This window comes from Manis pentadactyla, chromosome 15 (assembly GCF_030020395.1).
Source record: "Manis pentadactyla isolate mManPen7 chromosome 15, mManPen7.hap1, whole genome shotgun sequence".
In the NCBI taxonomy this organism is placed as follows: domain Eukaryota; kingdom Metazoa; phylum Chordata; class Mammalia; order Pholidota; family Manidae; genus Manis; species Manis pentadactyla.
The window spans coordinates 61,830,839-61,857,704 of record NC_080033.1 but is presented as its reverse complement, the minus strand read 5'-3'; the positions used below and the strand labels follow the sequence as shown (position 1 = coordinate 61,857,704).

At 42.2% G+C, this 26,866-nt stretch overlaps 2 protein-coding genes across 4 annotated transcripts; one reads left to right on the top strand and one right to left on the bottom strand.

Moving 5' to 3' along the window:
- Positions 1 to 283: 283 nt before the first annotated feature.
- TERF2IP (TERF2 interacting protein) lies at positions 284 to 12,664 on the bottom strand. The gene is made up of 3 exons (XM_036909315.2): positions 11,891 to 12,664; positions 2,971 to 3,110; positions 284 to 1,487 (listed from the first exon to the last, which is right to left on the bottom strand). Exons 1-3 carry the CDS (start codon positions 12,546 to 12,548, stop codon positions 1,086 to 1,088), a joined length of 1,200 nt encoding a protein of 399 aa, XP_036765210.1. The 5' UTR covers positions 12,549 to 12,664; the 3' UTR covers positions 284 to 1,085.
- A 25-nt stretch (positions 12,665 to 12,689) lies between these two features.
- On the top strand, positions 12,690 to 26,770 carry KARS1 (lysyl-tRNA synthetase 1). Of its 3 annotated transcripts, none has more exons than XM_036909302.2 (15): positions 12,721 to 12,842; positions 15,047 to 15,226; positions 16,980 to 17,139; positions 18,085 to 18,250; positions 20,254 to 20,347; positions 20,700 to 20,886; positions 20,972 to 21,097; positions 22,105 to 22,224; positions 23,268 to 23,430; positions 23,532 to 23,705; positions 23,863 to 23,948; positions 24,299 to 24,384; positions 25,034 to 25,160; positions 25,851 to 25,994; positions 26,483 to 26,770. In XM_036909302.2, exons 2-15 carry the CDS (start codon positions 15,081 to 15,083, stop codon positions 26,579 to 26,581), a joined length of 1,878 nt encoding a protein of 625 aa, XP_036765197.2. In that variant the 5' UTR covers positions 12,721 to 12,842; positions 15,047 to 15,080; the 3' UTR covers positions 26,582 to 26,770. The 3 variants fall into 3 exon arrangements, with proteins under 3 accessions (XP_036765200.2, XP_036765197.2, XP_036765199.2); XM_036909304.2 differs by lacking the exon at positions 12,721 to 12,842 and adding an exon at positions 13,495 to 13,553; XM_036909305.2 differs by lacking the exon at positions 15,047 to 15,226 and having other exon boundaries at positions 12,690 to 12,842.
- Positions 26,771 to 26,866: the final 96 nt, after the last annotated feature.

Below are 26,866 nucleotides of genomic sequence, written 5' to 3'. Positions count from 1 at the left end.
ACAGCAAACACCGGGGCAACATGGGTGGGGCATTGACACCTTCCATTATGCACCTGCTGGTTCCCGACTGGCTTCTCTCCCCTTTGGCTCTCAGTAGTTCCCCTTATTTTGACATCTCTCACTGTCCCTGAATGCACATCTTCACTTCATCCAGAAGAATTAGCATCTTTCTTATGTTCTATGAGTTTTAACACAAAACTCATTGATGCCAAAAATGCCAGTTTCATTATGGTTTGTATACCTAAAGGGTTTTATGAATACAAAGAAAACACTTGTTGGAGACTCAAATACAAAGTTCTATTTATTTTCAGTAATGAAAACAACACAACAAAAAATCCACTGATTTTTAAATCTAGCACAGTCTTTAGCACAAAATCATCCTCAATAAACTTAAATTCAAGACTATTTTTGAGACTCTAGGGTTTTGTGTGTACTTTAAACAAAACTGTAGGTAAAGAAATATATCTAGACTTAACTGAGAAGTACAGAAAAGCACAGCCAAGGAGCAAGGTCCCCAGGTATCAAGTTAGCAAAGACAATATGGGGTTTTCAAAGAAGTCTAGAAATCAGAGCTTACCAGGATATGCGAGGGCTTGAGACAGTCCATGTTCAAGGCCCTGTAATTAAATCGTTCCATATTTCTAGAGTATGGATTTGGAATCTACCACAATCTGGACAAGCTTCTGCCAAAGGATAGGCAGCTCTTTATTCATGCTGTTGCCTGAAAAAACCAATCTCCTAATTTTCCTCCTTTAACTCTGTCACCAGCTCCCATCAACAACATAGCAGGGGTTCCATTCCAGAAAAGGTTTCTTACCTTGGGAGACCAACCTCTCCCTGGTTACAATTTTGCTTTCAGGAACACACTGATACTGCTGGGACATCTCTAAATATATCCGATTTCTTATATTTGTATTATCCTATACAATTCTGCTTGGCTACACAATCTAAGACTGACAGAGCAACAGCAGCATTGATCAGAAGACAAGTGCCAATTCTAACGTGAGAATCTCTAAAGTTTGATGGTTACAAATTTTTTTATTGTGGCATAATATGCCACAACTTTTCTTTCTCATTCCTTCCAATTATTTCTTTCGGAATTCAATCCTCCGAGCTACATTCTGAGCACCAAATTTTTTGACCAATGCATCTCGGGCAGCCTCATCATCTTTTTGTAAATCTAAGTCATCCTGTCGGGACCAAATGGGATATCCATCAGCCCTCCGGCCAGACTCTAAAAAGGAGGAAGTAGCCTCAAGCTCCCCACTATTTTTTAGGAAAGCCTGTGTAACTGTTGACAGATCCAAGTTAAACTTCTCCATTAACTGCCGGATGATTTTAATAGCAGCTCCCACCTCTGGTGGAGAAACTTTCTCTTCTTCCTCCTCCTCCTCCTCCTCAGGCTGTGTTTCTGAGTCTTCCTCAGGCGTGGGTGGATCATCATCACACATTGTTATGTGTATCTCAAAGTCAGGGCTCTCGTCCACCTAGAGAAAGTAATGAATACGACCAGTTCCTCATTACAGCACACTCACTTTCACAGTATCTGGTATCTCACAACTATCACCTCCTTGCCCTTTTCAACCCAATACACTGGACTTCCTTCAGTTCCTCTAATATGTTCCTCCTCACATTTATACATGTTGGATGTATGTGTATATGTGTATGTATGTGATGGAGTAAGGGTGTGTGTGTAGGTGGGGGTTATATACAATGCACATGTGTGCATATGTATAATTAACTATGGTATTTCAACAGAACATTAGAAGTTACACTATGAAAAAACAAACACAAACATATGTATGTTGTATGTGCGTGCACCTATGTGTGCATTAGATTATATGTTAAAAGTATTTCACTCTCAGACTATAAGCTCCATAGGGCAGGAATTTTATCGCTCCATCTCCAGTGCCTACCAATGCCTTCAGCTAAGAACTCAAACACCACTGCTGTGTGACTATCTTAGGGCCTCCACACTGTATTACATTTAGGCACTATAAGGCATATTATATGAGAAGAGACCTGTGTAGGTCATGTTTAAGAGTTGTTGAAAGCATTTGAATGTTTGTGGAAAATGATCCAAATATCAAATAATAAAGCAAAATTCAGACTACAAAAGGCAACTATTCTTAAATTCTGTCATTAACCATGTATTCCTTCACTCGCCAATTACAGAAACTTTTAATTATTTTCCTGTGTTAGGATGAGGCCTAACCATTTTTCTTTGTGTAAGAAAAGTTAATTTATAAGATCCCTTTTCTTGAAGAAGATATGCAAATATAATTTGGATTTTTTTAATTCCTCATTATTTTAGTTCCTGCCTTTACACTATGATTAAGTATGGGGTTACAACAAAGCATGAGAAACTAAACCGAATATGGAAGCGCTAAAAAATTCCAAAAAGCCCTAAGTACATAAAAAACTACTTTCTTGATAAAAAAATTAAACTCTTTTAAAAATCACATTTATTTTCCTGAGAAGTACACAAACATTTTAAAAAGACAAATCTAGTCTAAACCTTGAAAAACACACTGAGATCAAAGTACTAAAAATGGGATGCTCTCTACTGTTTCAAAATAATTCCCAATTTTTTTCTCTCCTCCTTCTTAAGTTGTTCTATCAAAACCTAAAAGCTAGGCCAGTGTTCTGTAACATCTTCTCGTGTTGACAGATAAACTGCACTACTGGGGGTAAGGATTTAATAATGTGGGTAACTGTTGAACCACTGTGTTGTACATGTGAGACCAATATAAGATTGTGTATCAATGATACTTCAGTAAGAGAAAACAAAAACTAAAAGCTATATGCCGAGAACCTAAATCAGTCCCGTTTTCCATTGTTCTCCTCTGCTGTGAACTTCTCTCTTACCTTTCTGGGCCTCAGGTCCTTGGAAAGGGTGGATGGGATGACCAACTTCAAAGGAAAAGAATGGAGCTAGGGAAACATGTGGGTCAAATGTAACTGACATACCACGATCTCCTCAAACTCCCGGGTGGCTTCTACAAGAATCTTTTTGACCGTTTCTTCCTTCTCCTGCATCTCCTCCGTCACAAATTTCTCAGCTGCTTCTGCTTCTTCAGGCAAGTCTGGAGTTCTCTTATTCCGTGGTTCTAGCAAAGAGACCACCACCAGATTAGAATTAGCCTCGTTTGCAGAAACCAAAATAACAGTGCATGCTCTGTAAGCTTTTGGCCAGAAATGAGCCTGCACTTTTTCTCTATTAAAAGACATCTATTATTGATAAGAAGGATTAAGAAAAACATAGGATATGCATGTTCAATAATTTCTATTCTTGCTTCTAAAAAGTTGTACAATCCAAATGGTGATAATTTTCTTAGGTTCTAATATAAAAATACTCTTAAAGCTTAAAATCATTTTTTGCCTTGTATTTACAGATTTTACAAATTAGCAAAACTGCTATAAACTGGGTTCTCTGAGAAGCTGATTCTGAGATGGAGAGTAACACTTAAGGTGTTTATTAGGGAGTGCTCCTGAGGAAACACCTGTTGAAGAGAAGAAAGCAGGGAAGGACAAGAGATGAGCTGTGAACAATTCCAACAAAGCCTCAGCTGAAACCATGGGCAAGTCATTCTCAGAGCAGACCAAGTTGGGGACAGGGAGCCAAGACATTAGAACTTCACACAGATCACCAGGTGCCCGCCACCCTAAGATGAAAGGACTTTGGGCAAGGCAGTTCTCCCAGCTACCAAAAGCAGATGTGGGGGGTACACCACAATCTAGCACATACCATATACAAAAGGAGGACCTCCTAAAGCTAAATAACCTTCTGTTTCCATTTTACTGTTTGTTCTCTGAGGATTTAACTCTGCTCTCTTTTCCACTTAACAAAAACTGACTACTAAGGAGCAACACGAGGACATTTTCTGAGATAGAACTATTACATATCCTGACTTTGGTGGTGGTTATACAAATCTCTACATGTACTAACACACATAACTGGGAAATAGTATGGCAGTTTCTCAAAATCTTAAACATAAAATTACTATATGACACAGCAATTCCATTTCTGAGAATGTACTCAAAAGAAATGAAAGCAGGGTCTCAAACAGATATTAGTACATCCATATTCACAGCAGCATCACTCACATCCAAGATAGGGAAACAACCTAAGAGTCCACTGATGAATGACTGGATAAATAAAATGTGGCGTGTCCATACCCTGAAATATTATCCAGCCTTAAAATGGAGTGAAATTCTCATATACATGCTACAACATGGATGAACCTTGAAGACATTATGCTAAATGAGATAAGCCAGTCACAAAAAGACAAATATTGTATGATTTCACTCATATGAGGTACCTACAGACATCAATTCATAGAGAGTAGATTAGTGGTTGTCAGAGGCCAGAGGAATGGGGAGTTAGTCTTTTATTGGGTGCAGAGTTTCAGTTTTGGAAGACAAAAAAGCTCTGGAGCTGGATGGTGGTGATGGTTGCCATGACAGTGTGAATGTACTTAATACCATCTAAGTGATCACTTAAAAACATGTAAAATAGTAAATTTTACGTATTTTATCACAGTAAAAGATTAAATTTAAAAGACACACATACCATACACAAAATTAAGCCAATTATATAAACTTTTAAAATAGTAATTTTTTAAAAAGTTCTATCTTTTAGAAATACATGCTAAAATAGATAAAATGGTACAATGCCTGGCATTTGCTTCAAAATAATCCCAGAAGTTGGGAGGAAAGGTTCAGATGAAAACACTGGCCATGAACTATTATCAGGTGAGGGTGGGTGGGTGATGGGCACATGCAGTATAGTTCGTTATACTGCTCTATTTTTCTAAGTGTTCAAAATTTTCTGTAATAAAAAGTAAGCAAACTATGATTAATCACAATAAAACACAGTGAAAAGGAAAGCACAGACACTCAAAAACTTCAGTAAGTTTAAAAAAAAACGTGCAGAACAAACTGATATTTAGTGGCTAGTATTACTATGAGCAAACAGAACACAGACAAGGGGCGATATAGTGGTTGCCTCTGGGAGAGGAAGTGAGGGAAGGGGCATCTATCAAGGAGACTTACTTTTCACTATGTACTCTTCTTTACTCTTATCTGTAGGATAAATTCCTAAAAGCAATATTACCTTGTTTGAGGGAACAGGAATTTTAAATGCTATTAGCTGCTGTCAAAAAGCCCTCCAAAGAGGGCACTGTTCCAATTTCCTTCTATTAATAATGTAGTACACTTCTTTTCATATACCTAACTCTGGATGTTACTCATTTTATTAATTTCTGCCAATATGACAGATGAAATATATTTCCTTGCTCTGACTTTCCTTTCTAAAAAACACCAGCACACACATTTGTTATTTCAGTTTCCATGGATCAGAAGTCCAGGCATGGCCTATATTGGTCCTCTGCTTAAGGTTTAATTTACTTTTATTTAATCACAATATTCTGCATTTGTCTATTGGCATTTATTTATTTCCCTTTATGGAAACTTCTTGTTCCATTTCATTTGCTCATTTTCCCACTACTTTTTCTTTTACTAACTTCTTCAAGCTCTTTGGACATTAAGGGAACTAACTTTATTCCAACGTATTGGGACTATATTTCAATTTGTCCTGTGACTTTATCATGAGAGGTTTTTAATTTTAAGTTATCAAATACATAAAGCTTTTCCTTAGTGTTCTTGGTTTCAGAACTATCACCATGCCAATATTAAAAAGTATATTCAAGGCAACTTACAGAATGGGAGACAATATTTGCAAATCATATCCAGCAAGAGGTCAATATCCAGAACACATAAAGCACTCATACAATTCAGTAACAAAAAGCAAACAATCTAATTAAAAAATGAACAGAGGACCTGAAGAGACATTTTTCCAAAGACACAGAGCCAATAGGCACATGAAAAGATGTTCCACATCACTAATCATTAGGGAAATGCAAATCAAAAACCACAATGAGGTATCACATCACACTTGTCAGAACAGCTATTCTCAAGAAGACAAGAAATAAGTGTGTGAAAGGATGTGGAGAAAAGGGAATCCTCATGCTTTGTTGGTAAGGATGTAAATTGGTGCGACCACTTTGGAAAACAGCTTGGAGGGTCCTCAAAAAATTAAAAATATATAAAATTACCTATGATCCAGTAGCTACACTTCCAGATATTTACTGAAAGCAAAGAACACAATATATGCACCCCTATGTTTATTGCAGCATTATTTCACAACAGCCAAGGTATGGAAGCTGTAAGAATATAGTAATTTATCCTCCATTTGCCCCATGGTCCCAAGCACATAAGCCGGTGAGAATTAAGCCTGGGCTTGCCTGGGGCTGGACTGGGCTTACCCCACCTTATCTCTGAACATCCCGACCCTCCCCCAAAGCAACAGGCGGAGCTTGAACTGAATAGACATGTCCTTATGGTTATCAGCTGCCTAAATTTACCTAAAGTCATTTAAGTTGATGGTATCTGTTAAATCTTTCAAAGAAAAATGCTTAAAGTGAAGTGTAGCTTTGTCTAATGTGAGTAACTATTTAAGCAAGTGCCTTAAAACTTTTAACAGCTTCCCAAAATCAAATGCAAAAAGGTGCTTTTACCTCTAGTTAACTCTGATATTTTCCAGAGGGCCCCTGGAACATGTCAGAGGAATTTTTTCTCATCGGAGAAAATATTTGGCTAATTTGGCTTATTTACCTGCTTAATTACCTAGAAGGCACTGTCATAGGGAATGATACTAAACTTTGTTACTGTTTTGTGTTACAGAAATATCCAAATTTCCTTATGACAACTGTCTTACAGTAAGCTCTCATCAGATCTTTAACCATTGTCATTTGTAAGTCTTTTGTCATCTATACTCACTGTTTTATTACTCCTAAACTAGTAAAAAACTAGATTTCAGCAGAACAGGTATTAGTTACATAGGATTAAGTAAATTAAGGAAGATAATTTTGTGGCTTTTTGTTTCAAATGTTGTTGATAAAGTGTTTCAAGCTTTTTCTCTTAAGCTGACAACAGTTTAGTAAATGACTGCCTTTATAAGCAGAATTGAAACTTTATCTTTCTCTCTACCTGATCCCTCCAGAATTTAAAAACTCTCAGTGACTATTTTTATATTTCATGGCAGTATGTTTATTTGCATAAGTTCAATAAGAATCTGCTTTCCTTGAAAGAGGACTAATTAAAAACACTGGTTATATTACCAAGGCTTTGACTGGAATGTCATACCTGAGACACGTGTGTAAACTCAGATATGAACAGACCGCTTTAAGGAACTAAGATTGACTTTATAAAGCCAACAAAGCCCCTTAGAAGAACAGGCCTGGTACCTTGCTTACAGGGTTCCCAGCAGCCTGACCAGGTGAGTAAGGAAGGTCACTTCCTGGCAGGTACAGGAACCTCAGGAATGTCTTGGGAATCTCAAGAAGAGAGGAATTCACCCAAATCTACAGGTACTGCAGGCACAAGCTGATGGCAAGTCTGGCTTGGCTTTCTGGCCTCAAGAAGCCCTTAAAAGTTCAATCTGAAATTCCTTGCAAAAAGTTCCAGCAAAGCACATTTAAAAGATCCCATGTAATCAATTACTCTTCTTGCTGCACTTATGCAAATAATCAAGCCAACTGTTAATTATTTTCTTAACCTGGTTACTTCTAATAAAAATGAGGGTGATTTTAGAGAAAAGTATTGTTTCAATAATGCAGTCTTATCTATACTAAATCCTAATACTAGTCATTGAGATGTAAACTCGATCCAGAATTCTAATTTCCCCATGATACCTAGCTATGATTCTCAATTAGAATCTTCATATTTCTAGTTCTCATATTCAGCCATGCATTCTTAATCTCATCAAGTTTGTCCTTTCAGAATGGAAAATCCAACTCCAGATGTTGCTACTTAACATAATAACAATTTGTTCTATCTTGCCTAGAAGCCACAAAACTGCAAATAGTAATAGAAATGAAACCCAGAATAGAAGTGCCAACCTTCTGAGGCCCTCTCAACTGACCAGTGATGGAGACCTAGCTGCACCCTTTACTGCGCCCCCTCTCAGCATGAAGCAGCCAGAGCGGTCGTCGCCCCCTTTCCCCAGCAGCAGCTAGGGTCTCCATCTGTAGAGGGGAGAATGAGACAGGGACCATAGGCTTAGAATAAGGTGAGAGCCTCTGAAGAAAGCAAGGCAGGATACTTGCAGTCAGAGCAATGTAAAACTACATGCTAGGAAACCCCCCCCTACTAAAACTGTTGAACATTCTTCAGTGAGATCAGTTAATGTTCCCCAGATAAAGAAGAGTAGCACATATTTTATTATGCTAACCATTTGTAATCGTGTATAAGATTCACTTTAGCATACTAAAAGGCCCAAGCCTATGTGCTGTCTTTCCTCTTTCAGATCTGAGGAGGTAATTTTGCAAACTGAGCAACTAACTTAGCAGGCAGACCCAGCTGTAGATGGCATAGTAAAAGGCAGGATTCTTAGCAAATAGACAATACCTCAGCCCACCTTGGGAGCTGAGCAGGCAGCCTTTTGATATGCTCCCAGACCAAGACGCCGGTATCCCAGAGAAAAATCAAGGCAGGAAATTCCTTATGTTAAGTTAATTTTTAATATTCAGAGACCACTTAAGAAGTCCTTCCCCAAGGCTTTAGGGATAGTCCCCACCTTTTTGGACAGGCTCTAACTCAAGACCTCAAATCCCTTACTCTATCGAACTCCACCCTCCTTCAATATGTAGATGATCTCCTGTGCAGTCCCTTCCTACAAACCTCACAACGGGATACTATTCTCCTTTTAAACTTTCTCTCAGAACACAGCTATCGAGTTTCACCCTCCAAAGTTCAGCTGTCTGCCGCTCAGGTCATATACCCGAGAGTTCAGTTCTCCCCACGCTACAAGGCCATTACCATAGACAGGAAAAAACTTCTCCAAACCATACCGCCTCCAAACACCAAGCAACACCATCCCTCACTCCCAAATGGCAAGGACCATACACAGTAATCCTTTCCACGCCAACTGCAGTTGAACTCCAGGATCTTCCCCACTAGATACATAACTCCCACCTTAAGCCGTTTGTCTCCCCTTATTCCCCTCCCACCAAATCTCCCACTGGTTCCTACTCCACCCTGACGGGACCTCTTACTCTCTGCATTTCGTGCTGCTCATCTCCACTTCCACTCATCACTTAAGTTTCTGCCAGCACGGAGTCCTAAGACCTCCCTTACAACTGCCATGCGTCATGCTTCAGGATTATTAACCCTGGTCTCAACACTTACTCTCTCACCAGACCTATCTTCCCAACACCAGCCCTTTCTTCTCTTTCAGACTGTCCAAAAGATTGCACCATCAAGGATTCCCTTTGCCCTACAGGTTGCTTTTCTGCCTACCTATGTATTAATTCAGAGAATGCTATTAATTCAGCCACCCTATGTAAACATAGCAATCAGCCCAAATGCAAAAAATTTCTAACCAAACCTTTAACCAGCTTATATTACAGGATTACCAACCCCTCTCCAAAGACGATGATCCTTATTGAACCTGGAAAATGCCATCGCCACTGCAGACCAAGGGCTCATCTGAGGACCACCCCCCATCAATACAAAAATGAACTTCATCGCCCCTAATCAGCAGGAAGCAGTTACTGAAGACTTACTTTCACCCCTTGCCAAATCCTCTACCACTTATAAAACAGAGAAGGGAGGAATGTAAGAATATAGTAATTTATCCTCCATTTGCCCCATGGTCCCAAGCACATAAGCCGGTGAGAATTATGCCTGGGCTTGCCGGGCTTCCCCCCTCTTATCTCTATAAACATCCCGACCCTCCCCCAAGGCAACAGGCCGAGCGGTTCCACAATAAAAGGCACCACGCTGCTGCCCTCTCTCTCTCTCTGTCTGTCCCCCTGCTCTCCCCCCCCTCTCTCTGCTCTCTCTGTCCCGCTGCTCTGTGTCCCCCCGCTCTCTGTCTCTCTGTCCCTCTCTCTGTCTCTCTCTTTGTCTCTGTCTCTGTCCCCCTGCTCTCTCTCCCTCTCTCTCAGCTCTCTGCTCTCTGTCCCGCTGCTCGCTCGCTCTCCCCACCCCCGTCTGGGGCAGCCACTCTCTCCTGCAGATAATAAAGTCTCTTGCGTGGGCCTGTGTCTGCTGAGTCGTTCTGGGTAAGAAGGGTCGCGGCGAGATACCCTTTCAGAAGCAACCTAAGTGTCCATTGATTATGAATGGTTAAAAAAGATGGTATATATACAATGGAATACTACTCAACCATAAAAATTTTGCCACATGCAACAACATGGATGAACCCACATTGTATTAAGTGAAGTAAGACAGAGAAAGACAAACACCATATGATTTCATTTATAACTGGAATTTAAAAAACAAAGTCAAAAAAACCCAGACTCACAGAACAGAGTGGTGCTTGCCAGAGTGGAAGCAGGAGTGGGGCAAAATGACTGAAAGGAACCAAGATGTACAAACTTCTGGTTATAAAGTAAGTCAGAGGATGCAAAGTACAGCACCGGGAATAAATTCAATATTGTATAAACTTTGTATAGTGACAGATGGTAACTAGACTTGCTATGGTGATCAGTTCACAGTACATATAAATGTTGACTATGTTGTACATGTGAAACTGGTAGAATATTGCATGTCAATTTTATGTCAATAAAAAAGATCAATAAACTGTGCAAATGAACTGAAAAAATAAGTAAAAAGTATACTCATCCATATTTTCTCTTAGTCACTTTAGGATTTTAACTTTTACATTTAAATATCATCATCAAAACATGAACCTAATCTACTTCACCTATACTCATGGTCCTGTCCTTGCTCCTAGAATTATCCCTTTGGCTTACTCCATTCCAGACATAGTCTCTGTTGCTCCAAGAACATACCAGCCATATTCCCACCTCAGGGCCTCTGCACTTAATATTCCCTTTGCCTGGAATACTTCTTCAGTATACCCAACATGCTCTTTCATCTCCTTTGATCTCCACTCAAATATCAGCTTATGTAGTGGCCTTCTCTTATCACTCTGTAGAAAACAACCTCCTCCCCAGCCCCTACCCTGATTTAGTTTCCTCTGTAGCACTTATCACTCCCAGTAGTATGTTAAGCTCTGTGAACACAGGGACTTTTACTTATTGTTATACCCAGCAAGATAAGTGTCTGACACTCAAGTATCTGAATGAATGAACCTGAAACATCATTTCTACCAAAAATAAAATTCCTACTAAGCACACTGAACAGAAAAAACAGATTTACCTCCTCAGACTCCCAACTGTTAATGGAATAGCCACAAAAGTAAAGAAAAGGGAAGGGGGGCGGGGTAAGCATGCCTCTTTAAACAAAACGGTGTCAGCTGAAGCTATCAATACCCATTATATCAGAAGTGACGCGTCTTATCTTTACGCTGTGTCCTAACCTTACACCTGAACCCCAACATTCAAATCAACTGCGTTAACAACCCATTTCACCTGAGCGAGACCAAGAAGCCCCTTCCAACTGACGGGAATCTTCTGGTGTCAACATGCAGGGAATTAAACCAAAACATGAAAATAAACGGGTCTGGCATGTCTTTAAAAAAAGTTTATGCGGAATCTACGTGAAGTATTTTTTTGAAACAGTTTCTGTAAAGATACTCAAGAATCTGGTTCACACGTTGCCTCTGGGGAAGAAAACTGGGCAGCTGTAGGGAGTGAGCAAAAGGATGAGAACTCTTACAGACTATGCACCTTTTGAATAGGAACCATGTCAACATCTTAGCTCCTAGGAAAGTAAACTAAAGAGAGTAGAAAATGGTGCGGTTTTACCCGGATGTCAAGCGGGGAGGGGCGGGCGCCGCGGCCGAAGACGCCAAAATGGATGCCCACCGGGCCAGGGGCAGGCCCCCCAGCTGACCCGCCCGCGCGCGCGCGCGCCTCACCCCCGCTGTCTGCAGCCTCCGGGTCTTGCTCAGCCTTCCGCTTCAGTTTCTGGGAGGAGGGGCTCACCGGGGCGTCTCCCAACAGATACTTGTGCTCCTGGCCCCGCAGGTGCTTGAGGTAGCGGTCCTTCAGGGACTGCCACGAGTGCTGCGTGAGCGAGCTCTTCTCCATCGCCTTCCACAAGGCGTTGCCCGTGACGGAGTTGGACGAGCGGGCATTGTCCTTCACGTAGGTCAGGATGGCCAGATCGTCTGCGTAGCTGAAGGCGATTCGCCCCCGGTCCGGCTGCGGGGTGGGCTGCCCGGCGGCGGCGCCCTCAGTCCGGGAGCCGGGCTTCGTCACTGCGGCCGAGCCCAGCCGATATGCCTCCAGCTCGAGCCTCTCGTTGCGCTCCACGCAGTCTAGGACGTACCGCGTGGAGATGAAGTCGCCCGAAGCCTCGGCCGCCGCCTCCCCCGGCTGGGCCAGCAGCACGGCCCCGGGCTCCTGCACCCGGCACAGGGTGCCGCCGCCGTGCAGGATGAGCGTCGAGAGCCGGCGCTTAGCCGGGCTAGGACGCACGTAGAAGGACATAGAACTGCCATCCTCCCTCACGAACAGAGTCGAGGAATGGGTGGGCCCGTTGGGGTCTTTGCCCAAATCCATCGCCTCCGCCATTGCGGACACCAGGCACAAAAAGAGATGCCCCCTAACGAGGGCCTGGCGCACAGACCACTGCGGCCCAGCTACAGCTCCAGACGCCCGGGCTGCGAAGTCCCCCTCTGCGCCTGCGCGGCAGCAGCGCGCGAAAACTGCCCGCCCCCTCCTCCCGGAAGAGGCGGGGCTTCCGGCTGGGACCTGGAAACTGAGGTTCGACCCTGGTCCATTTTGGGTCGAGCCTTCAGGAAAGATGGCAGCAGTGCAGGAGGCTGAGGTGAAAGTGGACGGCAGCGAGCCGAAACTTAGCAAAAAGTAAGTGTTGCTGCTGGTCATTAATGTTTTGCGGTCGGACAGACCGGCTAGGAATGGCCTGGAGGCTCCGGCCGGGCCGGCTGAACCTGGGGCCCTCCTGCCGGTTCTCGTGGGTACAGACAAGCCGGGAAGTGGCTGCTGGCCCCGAAACTACGCCCCCCAGGATGCCGCGTGCCCGGCGCTGGCGGGGTTCCCCCTGTCGTACTCCTGGAGTAAGAGAATGCAGAGAACTGGGAGGTAACAGAAAAGCGAAACTTACTCCCCCTTCTGGGAAATGGCTTTATTTTATTAGCTGCGCCCCGATAAGGAGGTAGGAGAAATGTTAAATACCCCAGCTTTTCAAAAAAAACCTTAGAGCCGTGGCCATTCTAAGCCTTATTTATTAATGCGGTCATTTGTAAAACTTCGTGCGCCTCTCCATACGGGTTAGGCAAAGATCTGTGAGTAACTGAGCCGAGGACCAGTGTTCAGCGTAGGGACCATCGGTACACCAAGCTGCCCTTTGGAGCGCTGCTAAGTATATCTTTGTTAACCACTCCAAATTCTTGGAGTGTGAAGGTAACTATAAGTAAATCAAGATTAACTAGCGTTTTAACTGCCTATGTCTTATATTCTCAAATATATATTTTCCCTCTCAACCGGGGTTCTTCAGTTGAAGCGCTGAACACAGGCAGTGATTTGAGTGACTGTTCTTCAATACTCCCAAAGATGGTACGTAACTAGTATCATTCCGGAAGCATAGGAGAGAACTTAATTCATTGCAAATACGGCTGCCCTAGTGCATGAGGGCTCAGTTCTGTTGCTGAACCCTCATGAAATTTTTCTAGGCACTCAAACTGGTGAATTGGTGTTCCCTTTTTGTCCCTTTATGCTTCAAATAGACTAGAAAAATGAGGCAGGAAATAGCTAAATTTATGGTTTGATAGCACCCTAATATGTTGTCCTTCTGGGCATATCTGATGGATCTTGATAGATGTATAGAAACTGGTCTTAGACTACTGCCTTTGAAAAATTGGACTTTGATCTGTTACATCAGTAATCGAATTTTAGAATCATAAATCACAGATGCCTCCTAAGCAAGTTATCCAGAGTATGATTTAAAGACAAACTGAGGAAACCAACTAATTCCTTTCTGTCTTTTCTTAAATTAATTACCCATAATCTAAAAGCTACCACTTTTTTAAAGCAACTTTTATGTATCAGGCACTTTGCTAGAACTATACATTCTGTCTAATCTCAATAATCTTGCAAGGGAAGTGTTAGTGCCTATTTTTTTCACATTAGTAAACTGAGGCTCTAGGTAATTACATGCATTGCTTAAAGTGTGCAGACCTAAAAGGTGTAGTCTGTAACTAATCCAAAGCTCTGGAGCGGAGATCTAAAATCCAGTCTGTAACTCCACAGCCCATGCTCTTTATACTGACTGCACCATTTCGCATTGTCTGCAAGAATCTGCTGTTAATTTGTATTCCACTAGTGGCTATGAGCTAAAATAATTTTTTTATGATTAACATGTCCTTCTATTTCTTAATTGTTCTTTGAACTTCCTTTGTCTGAATCTTTAGCGGGCATTTCATGCCAGTTATTTTCTCCAAGTTTAAAAACAGTTGGGCTGCCTGCTAACTGATCATTACCAAATGAAAGGCGAAGTTTATTTAAAATGCAATGAAGAACATAATCCCTGTAATTTTGTTGCCTTCCAGTGTTAGTGTTAATGTATAGATGTAATGTAGTCTAAGACCTAGAGCTCCAAACAAGAACTTTGACTCAGGTGCTTTTGTGTGGCCTGCTTTTAGCTTCAGTTAGTTTGCAGTTAATAGTAACATTTTATATGCTTCCCGTTGCTGTCTCTGTGGCCAGGTATTTCATCTCCTAGAGAGAAACTACATGTCAGGGACTTCAGAAACACTTGCCCCAGGTCCTGTCTTCCATTTTCTAGAATGTTGTGATCATTTCTACCTGTAAACTATTGATTGACTTACTTTTAACTTTTGATCCCAGATAAGCACTTCTTTACCACAGCCAGAACAGAACATTGTCAGAGTTCCAGCACAGTGAATGTTAATAGGGCTGCTGTCAGTTAACAGGGTCTTAAATGGGACACTGAAGGTTGTGTAACCCCCCAACCCATAAGAGTAGGCATGCTGGTTGGGTGTATGTATACTGTCTGTCCCATCTGACACCACATCTCTGTTTCCTGTTAGGTGGTGGTAATCATTAGTTCCAGGGTGTTCTGCCATGTTGATGCAAGCTGCTGTAAGGCTTGTTAGGGGGTCCCTTCGCCAAACCTCCTGGGCACAATGGGGGCAGAGGGAACTGCGACTGTATCAACTTGCTCCTTTCACAGCGCTTCACAAGGACAAGCCACTTTCTGATAAAAGAAGGTTGGTGCCCATTACCTTCTTTGTTGCTCTGGGAGCAAAAATCTTCCCTTTACTCAGGTCCTTATCCTTTATGCCTCTGGCTAAATCTTCGGACTTGTTGCTAAGGAAACAAAGAGCCCTGCTACCAAAACCATAGTCCTTTTTCATTTTCTGTTTAATAAATTGAAATTCTCTCTAGATTCTTGAGATGATGTTTGGGTCTTATTGTAGAACAGTGCTGAGAACAAAGCCTTTGTATGAATAAAAAATTTCTATTGCAGTTTATTTTCTCTTTCCTATCTTTCTGCACTTTGTTTGCTCTTGAGATTAGTTTCCTCTTTAGTCTCAGTTCTATTCGTAGGGCCTTTTTGGATTATCTTTAGGATTGATTTGATTTAAAGAGCAAGACCAAGTTGAATGGACAACAGGTTTATTATGTTAATGCTACAAAGGCTTAGATGCCCACTGACTGAATTACAGCAGATAGCCTAGCACAATATTCTTGGCAAGGTTGTCTTCACAACTGTTACAGATTATTTCGATACAGAGACACCTACTTTGAAGCCCTCAGTTTTCTTACCTAAAACATGATCCTTAAAAATCCCCAATTAAATTTTCTAAATGATTTATTCTAAACTTATATTGAAAATTAAGAGTGTGCTCTAAAGCCAGACAATATCTAAGCAGACTTGGGATCATTTGCCATGGATTATTATGGAATACTTGATTAAAATTGGTGCTTTAAAAGAATGATCGATCCTATTTGAATAAGAGGATATCTCTCGTACACAAATCTATTTTCTGAGTTCAAGCAAGATTTCAGAGCAGAGTGTTTGAACAGTGAAGGATTTGACCAGAAATTTATCCAAATCTGCAAGATTTCTGTCCTAGGTGCAGAGTAGAGAGTTAAGAAGAGCTCACATTTGCATGCCGGCTAAATGCTAGTGACAGGGTCATCTCTTCACACACATTATCTCAAACCTCACAACAACATTTGGGGAGGAGAAAATGGAAATCTGTTATTGCCATTTTACAGATGGGGAGAAGTAAAGTCACTTGAACAAGATCATATAATTGATTGGTAGATACGTGTGTCAGGAGTCCCAAGCAGTCCGACTCCAAACATGGTATAGTATCCCCTACGCTACACTGCTTTGTATACTTTTCAGCCCAGTTTGTCAAATCAAGTTCCAGTGGACAGAGTGAGACCAGTGCTGAGGGAGAGATTGTCAGTGGTGTGTCTCCTTGAATTCTGAAGAGCCACCTCTCTGCCACTCTTTCCCCACCCCAGACTAACCCACTTCTTGGGGTAGAGAGGATGGCAGAGAGAGCTGGAGACATGCACACGGTCTGGTACTCTAGGAACTTCATATTCTACAAAGGATACTGAATAACTAAGATTCAGCCCCTGGCCTCAAGGAGTTCCCTAGCCTACCTACCTTGAGAAAAGCCTATCTTGCTGATTTTCTGGAAAACCTTTTTTCCTATTCCAAATACAAAACTGATGAGGATTTTCTTTGTCCTGGTGTATCTTGATTTTAGTTGGGACCTCAGACTGGAAAACAGACTGAGAAAGATCTTCTACAACTTTATTCAAAGTTTTTTTCTTTCTCTTTCACCTATAGTTTAGTGACTAAGAGACTAGAAGTGGGGGGTGTAGAACTGGGCGAGAGCATTTCCCCAGGCTATTCACATTTTTGATAATTGGCTACGGGGTAGAATACTAGAGGACTCCAAGCAACTCTCCCAGTGAACATTTTCATCTTCCCAACAGTGAGCTGAAGAGACGCCTGAAAGCTGAGAAGAAAGTAGCAGAGAAGGAAGCCAAGCAGAAGGAGCTCAGCGAGAGACAACTAAGCCAGGCCACTGCTGCTGACACCAGCCACACCACTGACAATGGTGTGGGTGCTGAGGAGGAGAGCCTGGACCCAAACGTGAGTCCTCTGGACCACCGCTCTGGCTGGGCACAGGAATCTGCTGATGGCGCTTATGGCACATTCCTTGGGGCCAGGGACTCAGATAAATAGGAACTGGAAGGAGCACCGGGCCTTGGGTCACATGGATGAGGGTGGGCCCACTATTCCTCTGGTTAAAGACACAGGCCCTGAGCATTTTTCTAATCAACTCCCAATAGGCATTTGGGAGAACCTAGTACTTGCGTGTGACTGGTTCATCTCCCTTGGAACTAACTGGGCCTCATAGCAGCCCCAGACCAAATATCTCCCTAAAGATGGGCTAGGGTTTACTTTAGACCAGTGATGAGCAAACTATGTCTGTAAGCCAGATCCACCCTCCACCCCAACTACCTTATCCCTCCTCCCTGGTTTTGAAAATAAAATTGTATTGGAACGCAGCCATGCCTTTTTGTTCACATGTGTCTAAGGCTGCTTTCACACTACAATAGCAGAGTTGACTGGTTGCATCAGAAAAAGTTTGCTGACCCCTGCTGTTAAATATTCCTTTCTTATATCGTCCAGGCCCTGTAGACCTGTCTTGTGGGAAAGTCTGATGTGAACCCAGGGTTGGAAAGAAGATAAGAGATTCGCTGTGCAGATGCACCCACAGAAGTGGTAACCAAAGCCACCTGAGCTCACTAAGCTTTTACTGTTTTAGGCAGACTCCAGTTTTTCTTTTTGTTGAGTCTTGCATTTTGGAATTCTGGCCTTTGTTGCCAACTGTGGGTCTGGCCACCTGCATATTTTAAGTGCAAATCTCACTCCATAATCAAATCCTGTGATTTCAAGGGCATGGAGGGCTCAGTTAAAGAAACCTCAATGTATTGGGGCCACTCCAAAGCAGAATACATTACTCTGCTAGCCTGACCAGGTTCAACTTGTCAAAGACTTTTTTCTTCTCTGTTCTGTTCGTTCGTTTAATAGCAATACTACAAGATCCGCAGTCAAGCAGTTCACCAACTAAAGGTTAATGGGGAGGACCCATACCCACACAAGTTCCCTGTAGACATCTCACTTACTCACTTCATCCAAGAATACAGTCACCTGCAGCCTGGGGACCACTTGACTGACATCTCCTTAAAGGTGGCAGGTAGGAACTAACTCCCTGGCAGTTTGTGGAGCTCCCAATATAGGCAGGCCTCTTCAGTGACACAAAGGAAGATCTGGGTGGTCTTGCTCTCAAATAGCATGTATCTGAAGCTATTGCTTTACCAGGAAAATATATCCACTCAAAGGAAGTAGAGCAGCCCTGAGCTATGAGGTCACACCTCAGATGAGGTGATGCTACAGAGGAGGGAGATGTCTGTGGGGAACTCCCGGCCTGGCGCTGCTCCAGGTTCACAGTCTTGCATGGGGACTTCCTTTACCAGGCTTCTAAGAATCCCAGTATGTGGCTTCAGAATGGTTTGCACTAAAATTGTATTTCTACATTTACTTAGGAGTTAATAGTATCTTGTGTGGGATCTTTTCCTTTAAGATAAGTAAGTCCTATCTTTTTTTGCTCTCCAAAAAATAAAAGTAAAACTATTAATCGTAGAAAATTCAGAACATTCAACAAAGCAAAAAAGTTTCATTACCCATAATCCCACCACCCTGCAAATGCCTAAGCATCCAAAAGTTAAAGTTCAATCATTTTACTAAAACATGTCTTGATGTTAGTCATTCTGGGTCAGTATTCTCAGTTACACAGTATGCCCTTTATGTATATTTTTCAAATCTTTTAGGAAATTTTTCTTGAATATAATTTTTTGTGATCTGTCTCTTGCTTTTTTTCCTTTGGGACTCCTTTTATCCACATGCTTGAACTTGCTTTTCAATATTTGTTGCTTTTGTTAAATTTTATACTTTAATATTGAAAGTTCATCTTCCTTCCCGCTTTCTCTTAAGGTATTATTTGTCCTGTTTATTTACTTTTATTTCCTTCTACTTTAGTCTTCATTTTGGAAATGATTTTTTACTTCTAAATTTTCATGTGTCACCTCTTGTCTTCATTTTTCTAATTCTGATTTGTATTCTTTCATATTTTGTGTCATTTTCTTACTGCCTTTCAGCTCATTGTGAAACAGAAATTTTTCCTGTTTTTTCCTGAGTCTGTCTTGAGTGCTTTCATTGTGGGGATGTTACTCTTATTCTCTCTGTTTTTAAGAAATAATTTTGTATGGCGTTCAGCTGCAGTACTTTTATGTTGCTTATTTTTGTGTGAAGTTAGTTTTCCTGAATGTTAGAAGGAGGCTTGGTTCTGACAGCTTTTCCAACTTCACCAAGCTCCCTCTTCTGTTGTTTTATGAAGTGTACCGAAGTACAGCAGCTTGCTTTCTGAGATTCCTGGCTCTCTGCCCCTTCCTCACTTCTGTTGGACCTTTTCTTTCCTTTGTCTCTGTTTTCCTGGTCTTGTTCAGTTCTCTGGGGGGCTTGTCCTAGAAGGGAGGGGAGCCCCGACGGTGAAAGAGTATTCCTGGGGGCTACACTAAAGGACATCATTCCTTTAAACCTTCGGAGTGCAGCCCACTGTACTCATTCATATGGCAGTGGACAGATCCCCTCCCAGTTTCAGCTGCCATCCTCTAGTTAGCCTGCCGCATTGCCAGGAAATGCCTGTGCCTATAGAGCACATTCCAATTCTCAGACCCTTCAGACACTCCATTGCTCCTCACAGCTTTTTCCTGTAAGGAGATCGTAGGGCTCTCGATGGTCTGCCCCATGGCTTGTATTTGGGGATTCTTGGGACTATCTTCCCACGTAATTTTGTTGTAAATTTTGGCCTCGGCTTTTTGGCCTTGCCTATCTAAGTTGTGCTTTCTCTTTATAAGTGAAGAGTCAGGGAGACCCAAAACCTATGCTCCCACCAACACTACCATCTTCCAGGAATCTAATGACCATCGTTAAAACCAGATCTTCCTGCACATCCTTAACTGGGTTCAGTGGGGGTTGGGGTCATGAAGAAAAAGGTAGGCAGGGCTTAGGCCTCAGTCTAAAGTCTAGGCTTTCTGGTTCTAGCTGGATGTAAAATATACAGAGGGAGCTTTTGGGGTACTAATAATCATGAAATAGCTCCTGGTTCTGTCAGTCAATATTTCTACTGTTCTTTTCTAGGTAGGATTCATGCCAAAAGAGCTTCTGGGGGAAAGCTCATCTTCTATGACCTTCGAGGAGAGGGGATCAAGTTGCAAGTGATGGCCAATTCCAGGTATATAGAAATATCCAATTACAGGCCTTTGCTAGGTTGGCCCAGAGCAGCATGTTTGGGGAGAAAGGCCTATGTAGTCTTTTCCCATTGGTGTTTTAAAGTCAGAAGTGGGATATGGTCAGGTAAGGCTGAAAAAAGAATTAAAAGGCTGTTTGGTCACCTGGAGAATGGCTGCTGTCAGGTGTATAGCAGTTGAAATTACAATACTTTTTTAACAGTTGGCCTTGAATCTGAGATTCTTCTTGGGCTCACATTAACTAGGCACTAACAATTTAATGAGGATTCCAGAGTAAACCAGTGTCAATTTTAATGTAGGATATTGTATACCAAATTACATTTTCCTTTCACTCAGGAATTATAAATCAGAAGAAGAATTTATTCATATCAATAACAAACTGCGACGGGGAGACATAATTGGAGTTGAGGGGAACCCTGGGAAAACCAAGAAGGGTGAGCTGAGTATCATTCCTTACAAGATCACACTGCTGTCTCCTTGCTTGCACATGTTACCTCACCTTCACTTTGGCCTCAAAGATAAGGTGAGCTCTCACGGCCTCTGAATTGTGGCTTATCATACCATTGGATCAGATGTATCAGTAATTTCTATCTGTTGTTTTGGTTTAGGAAACACGATATCGTCAGAGATACTTGGACTTGATCCTGAATGACTTTGTAAGGCAGAAATTTATCATCCGCTCAAAAATCATCACATACATAAGAAGTTTCTTGGATGAGTTGGGATTCCTGGAGGTGATGGAGAGTTCCTTACCTAACATGACGAGCTTGTTTTTTACTATTCCTTCCCTTTCCTTTTCCAAGACATATCCTATGTCAGTATCCTTCATGCTTAATGAAAAGTCTCGTTTCTTGCCAGTGCCTTTGTTCCACTTGTTTATTTGGTGCCCTGATTAGGAAGGCAGGACCTGACTTCCAAGATAACGGACAAAGTGTAGGGCCATCAACACACTGATCATGGATGACATCATTAGCATGTAATCAGCTCATTTTGCTTTTTTGTAGCATAAAAAAAAGTATGAGACAAGTGAGTGCATATTACTGTAAAACAAATTCAAATAAAAAGCAAAACTGAAAGTCCCCTTTCATTTCTCCCACCTAACTTCCTTCCATAAACTTAATGGTATGTTTCCTTCATACCATTTATTATGTATACATACATATATACCTATACATGTTGCAGATGGGGTACACTTGTAAATATTTTGGATGGGTTTTATTTTTTGCTTTAAATATAAATGAGGTCACAGTGTATGTATTATGATGGACTTGCTTGCTTTTTTTTCCCCACTTTTTTTCAGTTAGAGCCCTTTCTGTTTCAGTGTCTGTGTGTGTTTGTGTGTGCATATTCATTTTTAATGCTGCCTAATTTATTTTCCCTATTAATAATTTAGGTTTGTGATTTTCTTTTGTATGCTTTATGAACATCTTTGTGCTTATGTGCAATTGTTTCTCTAGGGTGGATTTCTAGAAGTAGAATAAGTCAAAGGACATGAGCAGTTAACATTTTTAATAAATACTGCAAATTGATATTTGTTTGGTATTAACAGAAATTGAGACATTACCCTAGAAAGTCAAGCTATCTCTACTTTTTTGTCAAGCATTGCACATTATTATTGAACTTAACTTTTACTTGGGGATAACAGGCTTAAGATATATCATATGCAAAGCATGAGCTATCCCCGAGGTCTCTGGTTTAAGGGCCTCTGTCTGAGGACTAAATATTTCTCCCTTTCTTTTAGATTGAAACTCCCATGATGAACATCATCCCAGGCGGAGCTGTGGCCAAGCCTTTCATCACCTACCACAATGAGCTGGACATGAATTTATATATGAGAATAGCTCCGGAACTATACCATAAGGTAATCAGTAAGAAGATGCCCTGTTTCCTTAGAGAAGCAGAAAGCTGGAGAACCATTGGCTAGGTAGGTAGGTACAGGCAGAAATATGAGCAACAGCGAGGATAGCACAGCCAGGAGAGTGTTCTGATTTGTCAGACTTGTGAGTATCACACCTCTAGAGTTTCTCTATAAAATCAGTACAGCAGTGTATGGCAGAGGGCAAAGGGATTGTCATTCCTTGGTATGCAGATCCTACTAACCTATTTTGATTTCCATAACACTTAAGTTTATAGTCCTCCTTGGATTAGATCTGATTTTAGACTTTGTAGAAGAAAGACCTTCACCTCTGTCTGGAAGTTGGAAATATCTTCAAATAACCAGAATAAATATTGAAGACTGTCTCACTCAGGATTCTCAGCTGCAGACAACAGAACCTGTTACGACTAATTTAAGCAAAAGCAAAGTGTATTCAAATAATGTAAATAAGGAAGCTCAGTTTCCAAGAGGATCAGATAATAAGCTTGGAGACCACACAACTAGGAATTGTTCTGAGTCACATCACTGGGCTGTTGCTATGGAGAACCAGTATCTTTTCCACCTTGGACAGTTACCACAGCTCATAACTCCAGCACAGGGCACAGGTCATTTACATTAGGACCCCTGCAGTTACTACCTCTAAAGACTAGGTATCTCTGACTCCCTTCACCAGGAAGAATTCTGTGCAATATTTACATCTTCTTTCAATAGCTTCCATGTTGAAGTCCCACAGGTGTGTGTGAGTGGTGGGGCGCTTGGGTCATGTGCCTGCATCCCAATCCCAAGAGAAGCTTCTTTCTTGGGGGGCTCACACTCACAAGCTGGAGGACACCCCAAAGTATTCCCAGGTCCTGGGCAACCAAGGTGAGTGGACTGTCCACTACAAAGAGCTAAAAAGAAGATATTGAGCCTTTGTTAGAGAAATTGGGCCTGAGCTGTGAAAACCAAGTTACAGCTTTTATAGGCAGAAACTTTCCACAGCCATGGAGACAAGACTGGCCACTGTGACCAGGCCATATTGTTACTAGATGCTGGTGGTTGGTGGCATTGACCGGGTATATGAAATTGGACGTCAGTTCCGGAATGAAGGGATTGATTTGACTCACAATCCTGAGTTCACCACCTGTGAGTTCTACATGGCCTATGCAGACTATCACGATCTCATGGAAATCACAGAGAAGATGATTTCAGGTGACCCCTCCCTTTGTTTTTCACACATGTCTGAAGGGCTGGTGTACTGCTTCTAGGAGGTCTTCCTGTTGGCTGCTTTAAATGATAGATTTCTTTCCCAGGAATGGTGAAGCACATTACAGGCAGTTACAAGGTCACCTACCATCCAGATGGCCCAGAAGGCCAAGCCTACGAGGTTGATTTCACCCCACCATTCCGGAAAATCAGCATGGTAGAGGAGCTTGAGAAAGCCCTGGGGGTGAAGCTGCCAGAATCTAACCTCTTTGAAACTGAAGGTAAAGTGATGCATTTCTCCAGCATATGGCCCTCCTTCCTGTTCAGCGCTGACTTAGATTAGGTCAGGGCTAGAATCTCCCACACTATTCTCTTTACATACTTTTTTACTGGGATAATGGGATGTCTTCTGCACTAACGTGTACATTCATGTTACAGAAACTCGCAAAATTCTTGATGATATCTGTGTGACAAAAGCTGTTGAATGCCCTCCACCTCGAACCACAGCCAGACTGCTTGATAAGGTAAAAGACCATATGCTTTTAGTACCAGCCCTCATCCAGGGGTAACCAGCCCGCTGCTCCCGCTGAAGGTGTACTCCTCTGTGGAGAACTAACTTGTACAGAAGCTTCACAGGAAAGCCCTAAAGAGAGAAATAAGAGAATTAACAAGTTTTGAACTCCTGCTGTACTAAGCTCTGTGCCAAATCATTGTGTGTGTTAACTCATTTAATTCTTACCAGCCATTGGAAAGCTTAGGATAAACCCCTGTAGCGTCAGGTGTGGGTTGGAGATGCGTCCTCTTCCACCAAGACTGTGTCAATCAAACTGCCGTTCGGAAGAGCTCTCTAGCTGTGCTCTGCTTTCTCCTCAAGCTTGTCGGGGAATTCCTGGAAGTGACATGCATCAATCCTACATTCATCTGTGACCACCCACAGATCATGAGCCCTCTGGCCAAATGGTAAGATAAAGCATGGTGTTTCCATTACCTATTGCTATATAACAGTCTCAAAACTTAGTGACATGAAACAGTTTACCAATTCCCAAGATTTTGTGGGTTCAGTGAGTAGTCTTTTAAGTTCTACATAGTGCCGGCTAGGATAACTCAAGTGGCTTTTTCCAAGTGGGAACTCTGCTAGGGCACTTTGCTCCTCGTCCACATGGGATCTCCTCCTCCATAGCCCCTTCATGTGGCCTCTCTCTGGCAGCACAGCCTGGCTTCCTTACATAGTGGCTCAGTTCCAAGTAGAAGCATTCCAAAAGAATCAGCCCCACTGTGCAAACACATATTTAACCTCTGTTAATGTTCCATTGGCCAAAGCAAGTCATATGGGCAGCCCAGAGTTACTGTGACAGAAGGGCATGAATACAGGAGGTATGGTTCAGTGTAACAGTCTACCGCAAAGGTTTCTTGTGGAGGTAACTAAAGCCTCTGTCTCTCTAACCGTCCTCACTGTTGCACCAAACAGTTTGGTGCTGAGAATGTGAACAGGCTTCAGGTCACAATCAATAACACTTCTAAGTTGACTAGAATGTAGGACTCCTGTGTTTGTACCAGATGTTATTAGCAAACTTGTATGTTCAGCCTCCCCTTCGGTCTCCTCTTCCAGGCACCGCTCTAAAGAGGGTCTGACTGAGCGCTTTGAGCTATTTGTCATGAAGAAGGAAATATGCAATGCCTACACCGAGCTGAACGACCCCATGCGACAGCGGCAGCTTTTTGAAGAACAGGCCAAGGTAAGGAAGGAAGAGCAGCAAAGTCCTCTATTTATTCAGTGTCCCCACTCATCAGGAAATACCAGCCTTAGCCCTGGTCTGTGTCATTGGCTACATCTCTTGGTCATTTCAACAGAAATGAAAGAGAAAGACACAGACTTTACTGGAGGAAGTCACATTCCAAGATAAAGATCTTGACTAGTTTTGGCCCTAGAATTTCTCTATAAGAGAATGATTCCTTGTGAGGGGAATGTGACACTTGTCCTAAAAATACATTTGCCTCACAAAAACATAACTCTTCTTAGATGGCATTTTTATTGAGGTGGACAGGTAAAGATGAAAGAAGGCAAAGCCCCCACAGGTCGCCAGCACTGGCACTGCCACTGTTGGGTAGTTTGAGGAAATGGGAAAAAGATTGCTGGGAATCAGAGTCTCTGAAAGTCAGCCTTACTGTCCTCACAGAGCCCAGCAATGAAGGCATTTTCATTTCACAGAGGAATTTGCACATGTTCTGAGGTGGAGTTCATCAGTTCTGACCTCCAGGTCTTTCAGAGAAATGCTCCATCCTGAAATTACTGGGAAACAATTCCCTACAAGTGCTGGGGTCCAGAGCATCCCTCGAATAGTAAGCCCTCTGAACGTTTGAACTTGCTCATGCAGACACTGAGACGGTGCAACCTGAACAGTGTTAGTGTTTTGCTTCTCTCCTAGGCCAAGGCTGCTGGCGATGATGAGGCCATGTTCATAGATGAGAACTTCTGCACCGCCCTAGAATATGGGCTGCCCCCCACAGCTGGCTGGGGCATGGGCATCGACCGCGTCACCATGTTTCTCACAGACTCCAATAACATCAAGGTGCACTGTGGCCCACGGTGGGGAGTGCCTATGCAAGGTGGGGCAGGCAAAGGGGTTAAACGCTGCTCCACAGGACAAGGATCAGAGTGTCTGGCCTTACGTGGTTTGGGTTTCTTCTCCCTGAGGCAGAAAGAATACTAACTGTTTACATTTCTTGAGGATCCAAGGACATACTAAGCCCTCTCTGTGTATTATCACATTTAAGTTAAGTCAGCCCTGTGAGGTGTAGAAACTTATCCCATTTTTATAGATGAGGAAATCATATTTTAAGAGAACCTCTGTGTTTCTTCATTCTTTTTCAACATCATGCCCCAGGCAGTGCTGTCATTTATTTCCATCCTCAGTAATTGAGAGGGACTGAGGTGAAGTAAAAGAACACAGATCTTTGGATTTTAGTGGTATCAGTAACCAGAGGCAAAAGGACTGGGTGGACAGCTGTGAAAAACTAGATTGCTTCTTCACTTCAAAGTGCGTTTTCTTTCCAATAGGAAGTCCTGCTGTTTCCTGCCATGAAACCTGAAGACAAGAAGGAGAGTGTAGCAACGACTGATGCATTGGAAAGCACAGCAGCTGGCACTTCCAGCTAGAAAGGAATAATTAATTGCAAGTTGTGTAACTCAGGTATCTTTGCATTTCTGCAAAAGATCAAGGACTGCAAGGGAATTCTTGGGTATTGCTATCCATTTGACTACCACAGTTCAGCTCAGCCACCAGAGGAGAAGAAGAATTAAGAATTCCTTTTTATTCCTTACTACAAAATAAACCATTTGTCTCTACTCTTGTCTCAGTACTCTCTTTACCTTTGGGGTATCAACTTTCTCTCAGACAGCCGGCCTAATGAATGTTTATAATTACACTACTTCATTCAACAA

Bases quoted from the DNA above. Each gene is read 5' to 3' on its own strand.
- TERF2IP (XM_036909315.2), bottom strand. From the start codon at position 12,548: ATGGCGGAGGCGATGGATTTGGGCAAAGACCCCAACGGGCCCACCCAT. The intron at 3,111-11,890 runs GTGAGGCGCGCG...TCTCTTTGCTAG, and splicing joins GGAGGCTGCAGACAGCGGGG to AACCACGGAATAAGAGAACT. The intron at 1,488-2,970 runs GTATGTCAGTTA...TACTTTCTCTAG, and splicing joins GGGAGTTTGAGGAGATCGTG to GTGGACGAGAGCCCTGACTT.
- KARS1 (XM_036909302.2), top strand. From the start codon at position 15,081: ATGTTGATGCAAGCTGCTGTAAGGCTTGTTAGGGGGTCCCTTCGCCAA. The intron at 15,227-16,979 runs GTTGGTGCCCAT...TCTTCCCAACAG, and splicing joins CCACTTTCTGATAAAAGAAG to TGAGCTGAAGAGACGCCTGA. The intron at 24,385-25,033 runs GTAAGATAAAGC...CTCCTCTTCCAG, and splicing joins ATGAGCCCTCTGGCCAAATG to GCACCGCTCTAAAGAGGGTC.